The 15,964-nt window shown below is 38.6% G+C and overlaps 1 protein-coding gene across 4 annotated transcripts in view; it reads right to left on the bottom strand.

Moving 5' to 3' along the window:
• The window catches only part of FERMT2 (fermitin family member 2), a 129,788-nt gene that overhangs the window by 31,343 nt on the left and 82,481 nt on the right, over positions 1 to 15,964 (bottom strand). For all 4 annotated transcript variants that reach the window (XM_037832691.1, XM_037832692.1, XM_037832693.1 and 1 more), the window contains exon 4: positions 3,547 to 3,681. In XM_037832691.1, the coding sequence (XP_037688619.1) occupies positions 3,547 to 3,681 (135 nt within the window). The remainder of the gene's footprint in view (positions 1 to 3,546; positions 3,682 to 15,964) is intronic.

Genomic DNA, 15,964 nt, shown 5'->3' with positions numbered 1-15,964 from the left:
GAGAAAACAAAAGCAGTGTAAGAAACAATTAAGGTGGACAGCCTGAGGCAAAAGCTTAAATGCTTTCAAGTTCCCAAGTGGGGCACCTAGGACAGGGAGAAAGTCTGTTTCCTGGAAAGTAGAGGGGGCATTCAAACTTCTGTACACAAGGGAACAATGTCAAATGCAAGCACAAGCCAAGGACAACACTCAGGCCCAGAAAACACAGCCAGGACCCTGCACTTTCCAATTCCCTTGGGCAGACTTTCCTGATGGGAGGGACAAAAAGAATTCTGCTCCATGTGCTCAAATGACCAATTCCTGGGACCCTGGGGTTTATTGCTAGACATGAAGCAGGCGATCAGATGGCCTATTGGCCTAAAAGTCTGTCTCTCCGCATCTAGGAAGTTCAAGGTTTTTATGAATTCTAACAAGGGGACAGGAAGTCATAACAATTTCAATAGCAAGTATAAGCAGAAAAAGGAGAGAGAGAGAGTTATCATCTCAACAGCAAGTACAGAGGAAACAATTTATAAATGTAAAGGAGTAAAACTGTGCTGGAACCAGTTAATGGTCGGTTTTTAGTTGCTTCAAGTTCCTCCATTAGCATTAGGGCTTTTGCCCTTACAAGTTACTTTTACAATCACAAAGGTACAAGATAAAGGCTTTTACAATCATCATCAGAGATCAGGGCACCTGGATTACAGTTTAGAAATTTCAGGTATTTCCCTGTATCCACTCCAATATACCAGAAAGAAAAAAGGAATATTCCTAAAATGATTCAGTAGTCATAATCATTTGTTAAATCCTAACTTCTTGGTTATAAGCTGACACTCCAAAAAATCTCTATCATATCGCCAGCTGGTTACATACTCAAGAAGCAGGCACCTCAGGGAATAAATCCAAGGGTTAACATTTTAAAATATTGGACTGTACAGTGTGCAACAAAAGATAACAAGAAAACAAAAAGGAAATGATGGCCCATTCAAGGAAACAGGATAAAAACCCAGAAACATCAATGAAGAACACCAGACTAAGAACATACTATATGACTTTTTTTTAAATTTTATTTTGAAATAAATTCAAAGTTATAGGAACAGTTGCAAAAACAATACAAACCCCATACACAGAACTCCAGCATTCCCTGCCCCCTCCCCCAATCCACTAACTTTAACATGTTGTCACACCACTATTTCTTTCCCTCCCTCCATATCTATCATCCATCATCTATGTACAATGACTTTTAAAACAATGTTCTTCAATATGCTCAAGGAAATGAAGAAAAATAACAGAGAAGGAACTAAAAAAAATCAGGAAAACAATGAATGAACAATTTGAAAATCTCAAAAAAGACACAGAAATTTTAAGAAGAAACCAAATGGAACTACTGCAGTTGAAAACCATGATAACTGAAATAAATTCCCAGGAGGATTTCAACACCAAATTGATGCTGGTAGAAGAAAGAATCAGCAAACTTGAAGACAAGACAACTGAAATGAGTACGGCTGAGGAGCAGAGAGGAAAAAGAATTATAAAAATCAAAAATAGCCTAAGAGTACTCTGGGACACCATCAAGCATACTCATATACATACAGTGGGGTTCCCAGAAGGAGAAGAAAGGAGAAGGAATATTCAAAGAGTGACAATTTCCCAAACTTAGCAAAAGACATGAATACACACATCCACAGAACACTAACACTAACAGGATGAACCTGAAGAAAAATACACCCAAACACATACTAATCAATTTGCTGAATGCCGAGGAGAGAGAGTTCTGAAAGCTGCAACAAAAAAAGCAATGTTATGTACAAAGGAGTCCCAATTAGATTAAGTGCTGATTTCTCATGAGAAACCAGGGAAGCAAGAAGGTAGTGGGATGAAATGCTTAAAACTACTGAAAGAAAAACCAGCCAACCAAGAATTTTATATCCAATGAGAAATAAGGGAGAGATTAAGACATTCCCACAGAAACAAAAGCTGCGGGAGTTCATCACCACTAGACCTGTCTTAAAAGTAATGCTACAGTGAATGCTTCAGACCTAAATATAAGAGCCAGAACTATCAAATTCCTAGAAGAAAACATACGGATGCATCTTCAGGACCATGTGTAAGGCAATGGTTTCTTAGAATTTATACAAAAGCATAAGCAACAAAAGAAAAGATAGGTAAATGGAACCTCATCAAAATTAAAATCTTTTGTGCATCAAAGGACTTTATCATTAAAGTATAACAACAATCTACAGAATGGGAGAAAATATTTGGAAACCACATATCCAATAAGGGTTTCATATCCAGAATATATAAAGAAATCCTACAACTCAATAATAAAAAGGCAAATAACCTGTGTAAAAAAATGGGTAAAAGACTTATAAGACACTTCTCCAAAGAAGAAACACAAATGTCCAAAAAGCACATGAAAAATAGGCTCAACATCACTAGCTATTAGGGAAATGCAAATCAAAACCACAATGAGATACCATTTCACACCAACTAGAATGGTTACTATTGGAAAAAAAAAGGAAAATAGCGAGTGTTGGAGAAGCCGTGGAGAGACAGGAACATTCATTCATCGCTGAAGGGAATGCAAAATGGTACAGCTGCCGTGGAATACAGTTTGGTGGCTCCTCACAAAGTTAAATATAGAATGATCATATAACCTGGCAATCCCACTTCTATAAACCCAAAAGATTTTGACTCAAACAGATATTTGTACACCAATATTCAGAGTGGCATTAATCACAATTGCCCAAAGCTGGAAGAAGCCCAACTGTCTATCAACAGATGAATGAATGAATAAACAAAATGTGGAATACCTATATAATGGAATATTATTTAGCAGTGAAAAGTAATGAAGTTCTGATACATCGACAATATGAATGAACCTTGAAGACATCATGTTCAGTGAAATAAGCTAGACAGAAAAGGAGCAATACTGCAAGATCTCAGGGATACGAAATAATTAGAATAAGCAAACCAATAGTCAAAAACTAGAATACAGGTTACCAGGAGACAGGGTGGGGATAGGGAATGGGGAGTTAATGCTTGAATTGTAGAGTTCTATTTGGGTTGACTATGGAGTTTTGGTAATGGATGGTGGTGATGGTAGTACAACACTGTGAATGTAATTAATAGCACTGAATTATACATTTGAATGTGGTTAAATGGGGGTATTTTTGGCAGTATATATTGTTACTAGAATAAAAATCAAAAAACAATCACAGAGACTGTATAACACAAACAGTGAATACTTTTGTAAGCTACAGACTATAGTTAATATATGATTCAGAACATGTTCTTTTGGAAATGTAACAAATGTACCACACTAACGAAAGGTGTTAATAATAGAGTGTTACATGGGGACTCTGGATTTTATGATGATTATACTGTAAACCTACAACTTTAAGGGCGGGGGTGCAAGGGAGACACCTCCCTCCCCAGAAGATGATGAAGGAATTTTTTTAAACTTGGAACACTATCCTGAACTACATAATTTATTTATCCACTATTAGAAACCTACAGGCACAGAGAATGTAGTTTTCATATTAATCACCTTGCTCAAAGTCTTACCTGATCCAGGAGTGATAAGAGGCCCCTCTAATTCAAGTGCCTCATCTTCAGACTGGTCATCTAGCTTTTTCTTTTTTTTCTTTGTTGGATCTCTGGGTTTTTTCAAGAGAGAAAGTTCTTCAGGGTGTCTGATGTCTATAAAGATAAAAAAATTGCTTATTTTATTAGAAAAAAAGGAAATTTAAACACTTTACACTTGGTAAATTTGTCAATTTATTTTAAGAAGCTGGAATTTCTTTCTGTGGCTGTGTTTTGTCTTGCCAGATTATCAATGCCATATAAAAAAGACTGCAATGTCTGATATTAGAAAAAAAAGATCTATCCAAAGCACTCTAATTCATAACTATCTAACAACTGCAGTGACGTCAGGGGGAAGGTAACAATTGAGCTTTATATTATATGGCACTCTTCACTCCTTCTGGATGTTCTCAAGGCAGTCCAGATGATACATTTAGTAAATGTAATAATATGTTCACATCATAACCAAATCGCAAAATCTGAAGTGATTCAGATTTTTCTGACTTGTACTGAATGGCTATAAATTTCTGGATCAGTGTTATCTTATTTCTGTATGAGGAGTCTGATAAAATAAAACAGTTGAAAGGAAAGCAGCAAAAAAAGTGAACTGAAATAAATGTTATAAATCACATTACATTATTTATATTACATACCATATTCATTTCATTAACTGGAAGACTCAATATAGTTAAGATGCAAATTCTCCTCAAACTGAACTAAAGAGTCAATGGAATCCAGTCATAATTCCAACTTGATATTTTGTAGAAATTGAGCTGATTTTAAAATTTACATGGAAATGAGAACAACCCTAGGATATCCTCATCAAATCAATTTATATATTTAAAAAAGTATTACATAACACAACATGAAAAAGTTAACTATAAATGGATTATGGAGGAAAGTAGGTAAAAAGCCAGGAACTGCGTGGACTGGACACCACAGAGCAATCTGTCTTTGGGCATACTTCATACAACACTCATGAAAACGTGGAACTGCTGAGATCAGCGAGATCTGTAAGTTTTTGCGGCCAGGGGACCCGCGCCCCTCCCTGCCAGGCTCAGTCCCGGGGGAGGAGGGGCTGTCAGCTCCAGGAAGGAGAAGGGAGAATTGCAGTGGCTGCTCTTATCGGAAACTCATTCTACTGATTCAAACTCCAACCATAGATAGACTGAGACCAGACACCAGAGACTCTGAGAGCAGCCAGCCCAGCAGAGAGGAGACAGGCATAGAAAAAAAACAACACGAAAAACTCCAAAATAAAAGCAGAGGATTTTTGGAGTTCTGGTGAACACAGAAAGGGGAAGGGCGGAGATCAGGCCTTGAGGCGCATATGCAAATCCCGAAGCAAGGCTGATCTCTCTGCCCTGTGGACCTTTCCTTAATGGCCCTGGTTGCTTTGTCTATTAGCATTTCAATAACCCATTAGATCTCTGAGGAGGGCCGTTTTTTTTTTTTGTTTGTTTTTTTTTTTTTTTAAATCCTTTTTGCTTTTTCTAAAACAATTACTCTAAGAAGCTCAATACAGAAAGCTTCAAAGAATTGAAATTTGGGCATGTCAAGTCAAGAGCATAACTAAGAGAGCTCTGAGACAAAAGGCAATAATCCAGTGGCTGAGAAAATTCACTAAACAACACAACTTCCCAAGAAAAGGGGGGTGTCCACTCACAGCCACCATCCTGGTGGACAGGAAACACTCCTGCCCATCGCCAGCCCCATAGCCCAGAGCTGCCCCAGACAACCCAGTGTGACGGAAGTGCTTCAAATAACAGGCACACACCACAAAACTGGGCGTGGACATTAGCCTTCCCTGCAACCTCAGCTGAATGTCCCAGAGCTGGGAAGGGGGAGCAGTGTGAATTAACAGAGCCCCATTCAGCCATCATTTGAGCAGACTGGGAGCCTCCCAACACAGCCCAGCAGCCCAGAACTGCCCTGGGGGGACGGCACTCACCTGTGACATAGCACAGTCATCCCTCAACAGAGGACCCGGGGTGCACAGCCTGGAAGAGGGGCCCACTTGCAAGTCTCAGGAGCCATACGCCAATACCAAAGACTTGTGGGTCAGTGGCAGAGACAAACTGTGGCAGGACTGAACTGAACGATTAGACTATTGCAGTAGCTTTAAAACTCTAGGATCATCAGGGAGATTTGATTGTTAGGGCCACCCCCCCTCCCCGACTGCCCAGAAACACGCCCCACATACAGGGCAGGCAACACCAACTACACACGCAAGCTTGGTACACCAATTGGGCCCCACAAGACTCACTCCCCCACTCACCAAAAAGGCTGAGCAGGGGAGAGCTGTTTTGTGGAGAACAGGTGGCTCGTGGACGCCACCTGCTGGTTAGTTAGAGAAAGTGTACTCCACGAAGCTGTAGATCTGATAAATTAGAGATAAGGACTTCAACTGGTCTACAAACCCTAAAAGAACCCTATCAAGTTCAGCAAATGCCACGAGGCCAAAAACAACAGAAAATTATAAAGCATATGAAAAAAACCAGACGATATGGATAACCCAAGCCCAAGCACCCAAATCAAAAGACCAGAAGAGACACACCTAGAGCAGCTACTCAAAGAACTAAAGATGAACAATGAGACCATAGTACGGGATATGAAGGAAATCAAGAAGACCCTAGAAGAGCATAAAGAAGACATTGCAAGACTAAATAAAAAAATGGATGATCTTATGGAAATTAAAGAAACTGTTGACCGAATTAAAAAGATTCTGGACACTCACAGTACAAGACTAGAGGAAGTTGAACAACGAATCAGTGACCTGGAAGATGACAGAATGGAAAATGAAAGCATAAAAGAAAGAATGGGGAAAAAAAATTGAAAAACTCGAAATGGACCTCAGGGATATGATAGATAATATGAAACGTCCGAATATAAGACTCATTGGTGTCCCAGAAGGGGAAGAAAAGGGTAAAGGTCTAGGAAGAGTATTCAAAGAAATTGTTGGGGAAAACTTCCCAAATCTTCTAAACAACATAAATACACAAATCATAAATGCTCAGCGAACTCCAAATAGAATAAATCCAAAAAAACCCACTCCGAGACATATACTGATCACACTGTCAAACATAGAAGAGAAGGAGCAAGTTCTGAAAGCAGCAAGAGAAAAGCAATTCACCACATACAAAGGAAACAGCATAAGACTAAGTAGTGACTACTCAGCAGCCACCATGGAGGCGAGAAGGCAGTGGCACGATATATTTAAAATTCTGAGTGAGAGGAATTTCCAGCCAAGAATACTTTATCCAGCAAAGCTCTCCTTCAAATTTGAGGGAGAGCTTAAATTTTTCACAGACAAAGAAATGCTGAGAGAATTTGCTAACAAGAGACCTGCCCTACTGGAGATACTAAAGGGAGCCCTACAGACAGAGAAACAAAGACAGGACAGAGAGACTTGGAGAAAGGTTCAGTACTAAAGAGATTCGGTATGGGTACAATAAAGGATATTAATAGAGAGAGGGAAAAATATGGCAAACATAATCCAAAGGATAAGATGGCCGATTCAAGAAATGCCTTCACGGTTTTAACGTTGAATGTAAATGGATTAAACTCCCCAATTAAAAGATATAGATTCGCAGAATGGATCAAAAAAAATGAACCATCAATATGTTGCATACAAGAGACTCAGACACAGGGACACAAAGAAACTGAAAGTGAAAGGATGGAAAAAAATATTTCATGCAAGCTACAGCCAAAAGAAAGCAGGTGTAGCAATATTAATCTCAGATAAAATAGACTTCAAATGCAGGGATGTTTTGAGAGACAAAGAAGGCCACTACATACTAATAAAAGGGGCAATTCAGCAAGAAGAAATAACAATAGTAAATGTCTATGCACCCAATCAAGGTGCCACAAAATACATGAGAGAAACACTGGCAAAACTAAAGGAAGCAATTGATGTTTCCACAATAATTGTGGGAGACTTCAACACATCACTCTCTCCTATAGATAGATCAACCAGACAGAAGACCAATAAGGAAATTGAAAACCTAAACAATCTGATAAATGAATTAGATTTAACAGACATCTACAGGACATTACATCCCAAATCACCAGGATACACATACTTTTCTAGTGCTCACGGAACTTTCTCCAGAATAGATCATATGCTGGGACATAAAACAAGCCTCAATAAATTTAAAAAGATTGAAATTATTCAAAGCACATTCTCTGACCACAATGGAATACAATTAGAAGTCAATAACCATCAGAGACTTAGAAAATTCACAAATACCTGGAGGTTAAACAACACACTCCTAAACAATCAGTGGGTTAAAGAAGAAATAGCAAGAGAAATTGCTAAATAGATAGAGACGAATGAAAATGAGAACACAACATACCAAAACCTATGGGATGCAGCAAAAGCAGTGCTAAGGGGGAAATTTATAGCACTAAACGCATATATTAAAAAGGAAGAAAGAGCCAAAATCAAAGAACTAATGGATCAACTGAAGAAGCTAGAAAATGAACAGCAAACCAATCCTAAACCAAGTACAAGAAAAGAAATAACAAGGATTAAAGCAGAAATAAATGACATAGAGAATAAAAAAACAATAGAGAGGATAAATATCACCAAAAGTTGGTTCTTTGAGAAGATCAACAAGATTGACAAGCCCCTAGCTAAACTGACAAAATCAAAAAGAGAGAAGACCCATATAAACAAAATAATGAATGAAAAAGGTGACATAACTGCAGATCCTGAAGAAATTAAAAAAATTATAAGAGGATATTATGAACAACTGTATGGCAACAAACTGGATAATGTAGAAGAAATGGACAATTTCCTGGAAACATATGAACAACCTAGACTGACCAGAGAAGAAATAGAAGACCTCAACCAACCCATCACAAGCAAAGAGATCCAATCAGTCATCAAAAATCTTCCCACAAATAAATGCCCAGGGCCAGATGGCTTCACAGGGGAATTCTACCAAACTTTCCAGAAAGAACTGACACCAATCTTACTCAAACTCTTTCAAAACATTGAAAAAAATGGAACACTACCTAACTCATTTTATGAAGCTAACATCAATCTAATACCAAAACCAGGCAAAGATGCTACAAAAAAGGAAAACTACCGGCCAATCTCCCTAATGAATATAGACGCAAAAATCCTCAACAAAATACTTGCAAATCGAATCCAAAGACACATTAAAAAAATCATACACCATGACCAAGTGGGGTTCATTCCAGGCATGCAAGGATGGTTCAACGTAAGAAAAACAATCAATGTATTACAACACATTAAAAACTCGAAAGGGAAAAATCAATTGATCATCTCAATAGATGCTGAAAAAGCATTTGACAAAATCCAACATCCCTTTTTGATAAAACACTTCAAAAGGTAGGAATTGAAGGAAACTTCCTCAACATGATAAAGAGCATATATGAAAAACCCACAGCCAGCATAGTACTCAATGGTGAGAGACTGAAAGCCTTCCCTCTAAGATCAGGAACAAGACAAGGATGCCCGCTGTCACCACTGTTATTCAACATTGTGCTGGAAGTGCTAGCCAGGGCAATCCGGCAAGACAAAGAAATAAAAGGCATCCAAATTGGAAAAGAAGAAGTAAAACTGTCATTGTTTGCAGATGATATGATCTTATATCTAGAAAACCCTGAGAAATCAACGATACACCTACTAGAGCTAATAAACAAATTTAGCAAAGTAGCGGGATACAAGATTAATGCACATAAGTCAGTCATGTTTCTATATGCTAGAAATGAACAAACTGAAGAGACACTCAAGAAAAAGATACCATTTTCAATAGCAACTAAAAAAATCAAGTACCTAGGAATAAACTTAACCAAAGATGTAAAAGACCTATACAAAGAAAACTACATAACTCTACTAAAGAAATAGAAGGGGACCTTAAAAGATGGAAAAATATTCCATGTTCATGGATAGGAAGGCTAAATGTCATTAAGATGTCAATTCTACCCAAACTCATCTACAGATTCAATGCAATCCCAATCAAAATTCCAACAACCTACTTTGCAGACTTGGAAAAGCTAGTTATCAAATTTATTTGGAAAGGGAAGATGCCTCGAATTGCTAAAGACACTCTAAAAAAGAAAAACGAAGTGGGAGGACTTACACTCCCTGACTTTGAAGCTTATTATAAAGCCACAGTTGCCAAAACAGCATGGTACTGGCACAAAGATAGACATATAGATCAATGGAATCGAATTGAGAATTCAGAGATAGACCCTCAGATCTATGGCCGACTGATCTTTGATAAGGCCCCCAAAGTCACCGAACTGAGCCATAATGGTCTTTTCAACAAATGGGGCTGGGAGAGTTGGATATCCATATCCAAAAGAATGAAAGAGGACCCCTACCTCACCCCCTACACAAAAATTAACTCAAAATGGACCAAAGATCTCAATATAAAAGAAAGTACCATAAAACTCCTAGAAGATAATGTAGGAAAACATCTTCAAGACCTTGTATTAGGAGGCCACTTCCTAGACTTTACACCCAAAGCACAAGCAACAAAAGAGAAAATAGATAAATGGGAACTCCTCAAGCTTAGAAGTTTCTGCACCTCAAAGGAATTTGTCAAAAAGGTAAAGAGGCAGCCAACTCAATGGGAAAAAATTTTTGGAAACCATGTATCTGACAAAAGACTGATATCTTGCATATACAAAGAAATCCTACAACGCAATGACAATAGTACAGACAGCCCAATTATAAAATGGGCAAAAGATATGAAAAGACAGTTCTCTGAAGAGGAAATACAAATGGCCAAGAAACACATGAAAAAATGTTCAGCTTCACTAGCTATTAGAGAGATGCAAATTAAGACCACAATGAGATACCATCTAACACCGGTTAGAATGGCTGCCATTAAACAAACAGGAAACTACAAATGCTGGAGGGGATGTGGAGAAATTGGAACTCTTATTCATTGTTGGTGGGACTGTATAATGGTTCAGCCACTCTGGAAGTCAGTCTGGCAGTTCCTTAGAAAACTAGATATAGAGCTACCATTCGATCCAGCGATTGCACTTCTCGGTATATACCCGGAAGATCGGAAAGCAGTGACACGAACAGATATCTGCACGCCAATGTTCATAGCAGCATTATTCACAATTGCCAAGAGATGGAAACAACCCAAATGTCCTTCAACAGATGAGTGGATAAATAAAATGTGGTATATACACACGATGGAATACTACGTGGCAGTAAGAAGGAACGATCTGGTGAAACATATGACAACATGGATGAACCTTGAAGACACAATGCTGAGAGAAATAAGCCAGGCACAAAAAGAGAAATATTATATGCTACCACTAATGTGAACTTTGAAAAATGTAAAACAAATGGTTTATAATGTAGAATGTAGGGGAACTAGCAGTAGAGAGCAATTAAGGAAGGGGGAACAATAATCCAAGAAGAGCAGATAAGCTATTTAACGTTCTGGGGATGCCCAGAAATGACTGTGGTCTGTTAATTTCTGATGGATGTAGTAGGAACAAGTTCACTGAAATGTTGCTGTATTATGTAACTTTCTTGGGGTAAAGTAGGAACATGTTGGAAGTTAAGCAGTTATCTTAGGTTAGTTGTCTTTTTCTTACTCCCTTGCTATGGTCTCTTTGAAATGTTCTTTTATTGTATGTTTGTTTTCTTTTTAACTTTTTTTTTCATACAGTTGATTTGAAAAAAGAAGGGAAAGTTAAAAAAAAAAAAAAAAAAAAAAGAAAAAAGACAAACAAGGAAAAAAAAAAAAAGATGTAGTGCCCCCTTGAGGAGCCTGTGGAGAATGCAGGGGTATTCGCCTACCCCACCTCCATGGTTGCTAACATGACCACAGACATAGGGGACTGGTGGTTTGATGGGTTGAGCCCTCTACCATAAGTTTTACCCTTGGGAAGACGGTTGCTGCAAAGGAGAGGCTAGGCCTCCCTGTATTTGTGCCTAAGAGTCTCCTCCTGAATGCCTCTTTGTTGCTCAGATGTGGCCCTCTCTCTCTGGCTAAGCCAACTTGAAAGGTGAATCACTGCCCTCCCCCCTACGTGGGATCAGACACCCAGGGAAGTGAATCTCCCTGGCAACGTGGAATATGACTCCCGGGGAGGAATGTAGACCCGGCATCGTGGGACGGAGAACATCTTCTTGACCAAAGGGGGATGTGAAAGGAAATGAAATAAGCTTCAGTGGCAGAGAGATTCCAAAACGAGCTGAGAGATCACTCTGGTGGGCACTCTTACGCACACTTTAGACAACCTTTTTTAGGTTCTAAAGAATTGGGGTAGCTGGTGGTGGATACCTGAAACTATTAAACTACAACCCAGAACCCATGAATCTCGAAGACAGTTGTATAAAAATGTAGCTTATGAGGGGTGACAGTGGGATTGGGAATGCCATAAGGACCAAACTCCACTTTGTCTAGTTTATGGATGGATGTGTAGAAAAGTAGGGGAAGCAAACAAACAGACAAAGGTACCTAGTGTTCTTTTTTACTTCAATTGCTCTTTTTCACTCTAATTATTATTCTTGTTATTTTTGTGTGTGTGCTAATGAAGGTGTCAGGGATTGATTTAGGTGATGAATGTACAACTATGTAATGGTACTGTAAACAATCGAAAGTACAATTTGTTTTGTATGACTGCGTGGTATGTGAATATATCTCAATAAAATGATGATTAAAAAAAAAAAAAAAAAAAAAAGAATGGAATGAAAGAGAACCCCTAACTCACACCCTATACAAAAATTAACTCAAAGTGGATCAAAGAACTAAATGTAAGAGCCAGAATCATAAAACTCCTAGGAATAAATATAGGGAAACATCTTCAAGACCTAGTATTAGGAGGTAGCTTCTTAGTCCTTACATCCAAAGCACAAGCAACAAAAGAAAAAACAGATAAATGGGAACTCGTCAAGATTGAACACTTCCGGGTTTCAAAGCACTTTGTCAAAAAGGTGTAGAGGCAGCCAACTCATTGGGAGAGAATGTCACTTCTAAGTCTATTTTTGTCTTTCAGGCTTTTGAGATGAAAAAGATGCTGCTGTGTGGACTGTCTATGTAGCAGAGCTAAAAAGCAATTGGGATTCAGTATTCACAATCCTTTGTTAAATTCCCATCTTGCTTGTTGCTACCCCTTCCTCTAGTTTAATTATATTCCCGATCTTCAGGGATGTCTAGGCAGTGACCACCCTAACTTGTTCATGTTGAAAAGGGGTGTCGACTTTATGAGAAAAAGGGACACATCTAGTTGATGTTCTTGAAGAGGCTATTGCCTCTGGGTTTTGGGACTCAGCTGGCATTGGAGTTCCCTGAAGGATTTATGTTTCTGCAGAATAAACTTAGTGAGTGAAACTTTTGTAGTCTTGGATAGGGATCCAGGTATTCTTTAAGGTTTTCAGGACTACTATTGACTTGGGCTTATCAGATTGTGGTCCCCTGGTGTAAGAATTGAAATGGTGGAACTGTAACACACAGCATCCTTTGAAATTTGTTCTATAGCTACCTGTTAAATTGTAATTTGAAAGCTATCAGCTTTCATATATACATGTTATATTTCACAATAAGGAAATAACTGAAACTGTGATACTATAACTCATAACAACTTTGGATATTTCCTATATAACTACTTGTTAAATCATGCTTTGAAAGATAAAAAAAAAAAAAATAAAAAAAAAATAAAAAAAAAAAAATAAATGGATTATGCACCAAAATATAACAGTCAAAACTATGAAACCTCTAGAATATAAAGTAGACAAAGATTCTTAGATAGGGCACAAAAAAGAATCATAAAAACGGTCCTTCACCCAGGGGAGTGAATCTCCCTGCCAATGTGGAATATGACTCCCAGAAAGGAATCTAGACCTGGTATCGTGGGATGGAGAACATCTCCTTGACCAAAAAGGGAATGTGAAAGGAAATGAAATAAGCTTCAGTGGCAGACAGATTCCAAAAGGAGCCAAGAGGTCAGTCTGGTGGGAACTCTCATGCACAATATAGACAACCCTTTTTAGGTTCTAATAAATTGGAATAGCTAGCCATAAATACCTGAAACTATCAAACTACAACCCAGAACCCATGAATCTTGAAGACGACTGTTTAAAAATGTAGCTTATGGGGAGTGACAATGTGACTGGGAAAGCCATATGGACCACACTCCCCTTTGTCTAGTTTATGGATGGATGAGTAGAAAAATGGGGGAAGAAAAAAGAACAAAACAAAACAAAAAAAAGGCACCCAGTGTTCTTTTTTACTTTAATTGCTCTTTTTCACTTTAATTTCTATTCTTATTTTTGTGTATGTGGTAATGAAAATGTCAAAAATTAATTTTGGTGATAATGCACAACTATATAATGGTACTGTAAACAACTGAATGTACGCTTTGTTTTCTTTGCATGGTATGTGAATATATCTCAATAAAATAAAAAAACTGTCCTTTAAAAAAACAAAAAATTTGCGTTTTGAAAGGTATTTTTGAGAAGACAAATATTGGAACAAAATATTATATATTTTTGTATTTCTGACAAAGGAATTGTATCCAAAAATGTAAAGAAACTGTCCAACACAATAAGAAGATAAATCTGTTAAAGATCTGGACAGGCAATTCACATAAAAAATATATTAAAAAAGTCAAGAAGCACATGTAAAGATGCTCAACATTATTAATCATCAGAGAAATGCAAATTAAAAGCACTATGACATAGTACCACGCACCCATTAGAGTGGCCACAATTATTTGAAAATGATAACACCAAGTGTTAGTGAAGAGGAACTGGAACTCTCAGAGCCAGCTGGTGGGAATGATAAATGGCCCATATTTTTTTGAAAACAGTTTACCAGCTTTTGACAAGATTAAACATATACCTACCATACGACTCAAACATTGTATTCTAAGAAAAATGAAAAGCATCCTTGTAATACATTTACTCATACAAGCCAAAACTGGAAACAATCCAAATGTATAAACAAATCTGATATCTTTCATATCAATGGAACACTACTCATCAGTAAGAAGCAGCAAACTACTGTCACATGCAATAACATGGATGAATCTCAAAATCAATATACGAAGTTGCAGCCAGTTAGAGGAGAGCATAGACTGTATGATTCGATTCATACAAAATTTCAAAAAAGCCAACTAATCTATAGCAAAAGTGTCTGGAGCTGAATATTGAAGGGTGATGGAAAGGTTCTGTATGTTGGTTGTGGTGTGATGTTTTGACAGTTGTCAAAACTTATCAAACTGTACACTTCAAATGGATGCAGTTTATTTTACATCAATTGTATCATAATAAAGTTGATTTAAAAAATAAAGTGTTAAGAGAAGGAGAGCCAAGAAAAAGAAAAATAAATCAAGAGAAGCAGCAGAAGGGAAAAGGACCCATAGATCATAATGTACAGCGGCACTAAACCATGTCACAGTATGAATAGAACAGACCACAAAATACAAATCAATGCATGTGCAATGCTACAAATTAACAAATTACTGGCTCAAAGGTTGACATGGGGCAGTCTGCACCTTCAGAAGTCCACTCTATCCACTTGATTCAAAACAGCATTATAACTTCAGGAAGCTACAATATTTGAAGGTGACCTGAATCTAGTATCAAACATACTACTGCAGAGTTGATGAGGTACAATTTGAGACAAAAGTACACAGACAGGCCTGGGATCCAAGATGGCAGATTTGGAGAGACAGAACAAAATTCTCTTCCATGAAAACCACTAGATAAAGGACAGAAAGTGCTCCAGAACAGTGGCTCCAGGGTTCCACCAGCTGGGCAGGGACTCCTACACCCACAGTGACTGTGTACTTGGGGAAACTGTGAGGCTCTGCTTGGAGACAGGTAAGTGTTTGGCCCAGAAAGCTGCCGGGGAACGGGCAGCCAGAGCCGCAAACAAGTGGACCAATGGTCAAAAAACCCTTGTGCCAGGGCCTGGCCATTGCAGAAGGCAGATGAATGTGGAAGAGGGTATCTTTCCACGCCCAGTGCAGCCATCTTAGCAGCTGGCTGGGAGACACTCCTTCACAGTGCCACAACTGAATTCTCTCTTGAGGGAACTTGGGATTTGGTGGGCTTGCGATGGGATCCACTCTTCCTCCACGGAAGCCTGTGGTGTGCACAGCCTAGAGGCAGGGGTGCTGCATGAAAGTGCCAGGAACCCTCCTACAATCCCAGGGACCTGTGGGTGCCCTGCAGAGAGGGACTGCAGGGCATTTGAGCTGGAGGGGGAGATGCTCAGGTCAGCAACCCCAGGGTACGCCACGTGCAGCCCCAGGAAAGGCTGGGATCACTGTACCCTGGAGCAGTCTCCCTGACAAACTGTATACAGCATGCCCCCCCACCACAAGGCTGGCAGTCCCCACTGCACATGGAAAATTGGTGAACTGACAGGACTTTCACATGGTTTGGACC

This window comes from Choloepus didactylus, chromosome 4 (assembly GCF_015220235.1).
Source record: "Choloepus didactylus isolate mChoDid1 chromosome 4, mChoDid1.pri, whole genome shotgun sequence".
Lineage (NCBI taxonomy): Eukaryota > Metazoa > Chordata > Mammalia > Pilosa > Megalonychidae > Choloepus > Choloepus didactylus.
This window is presented reverse-complemented; position numbering and strand designations above follow the sequence as displayed.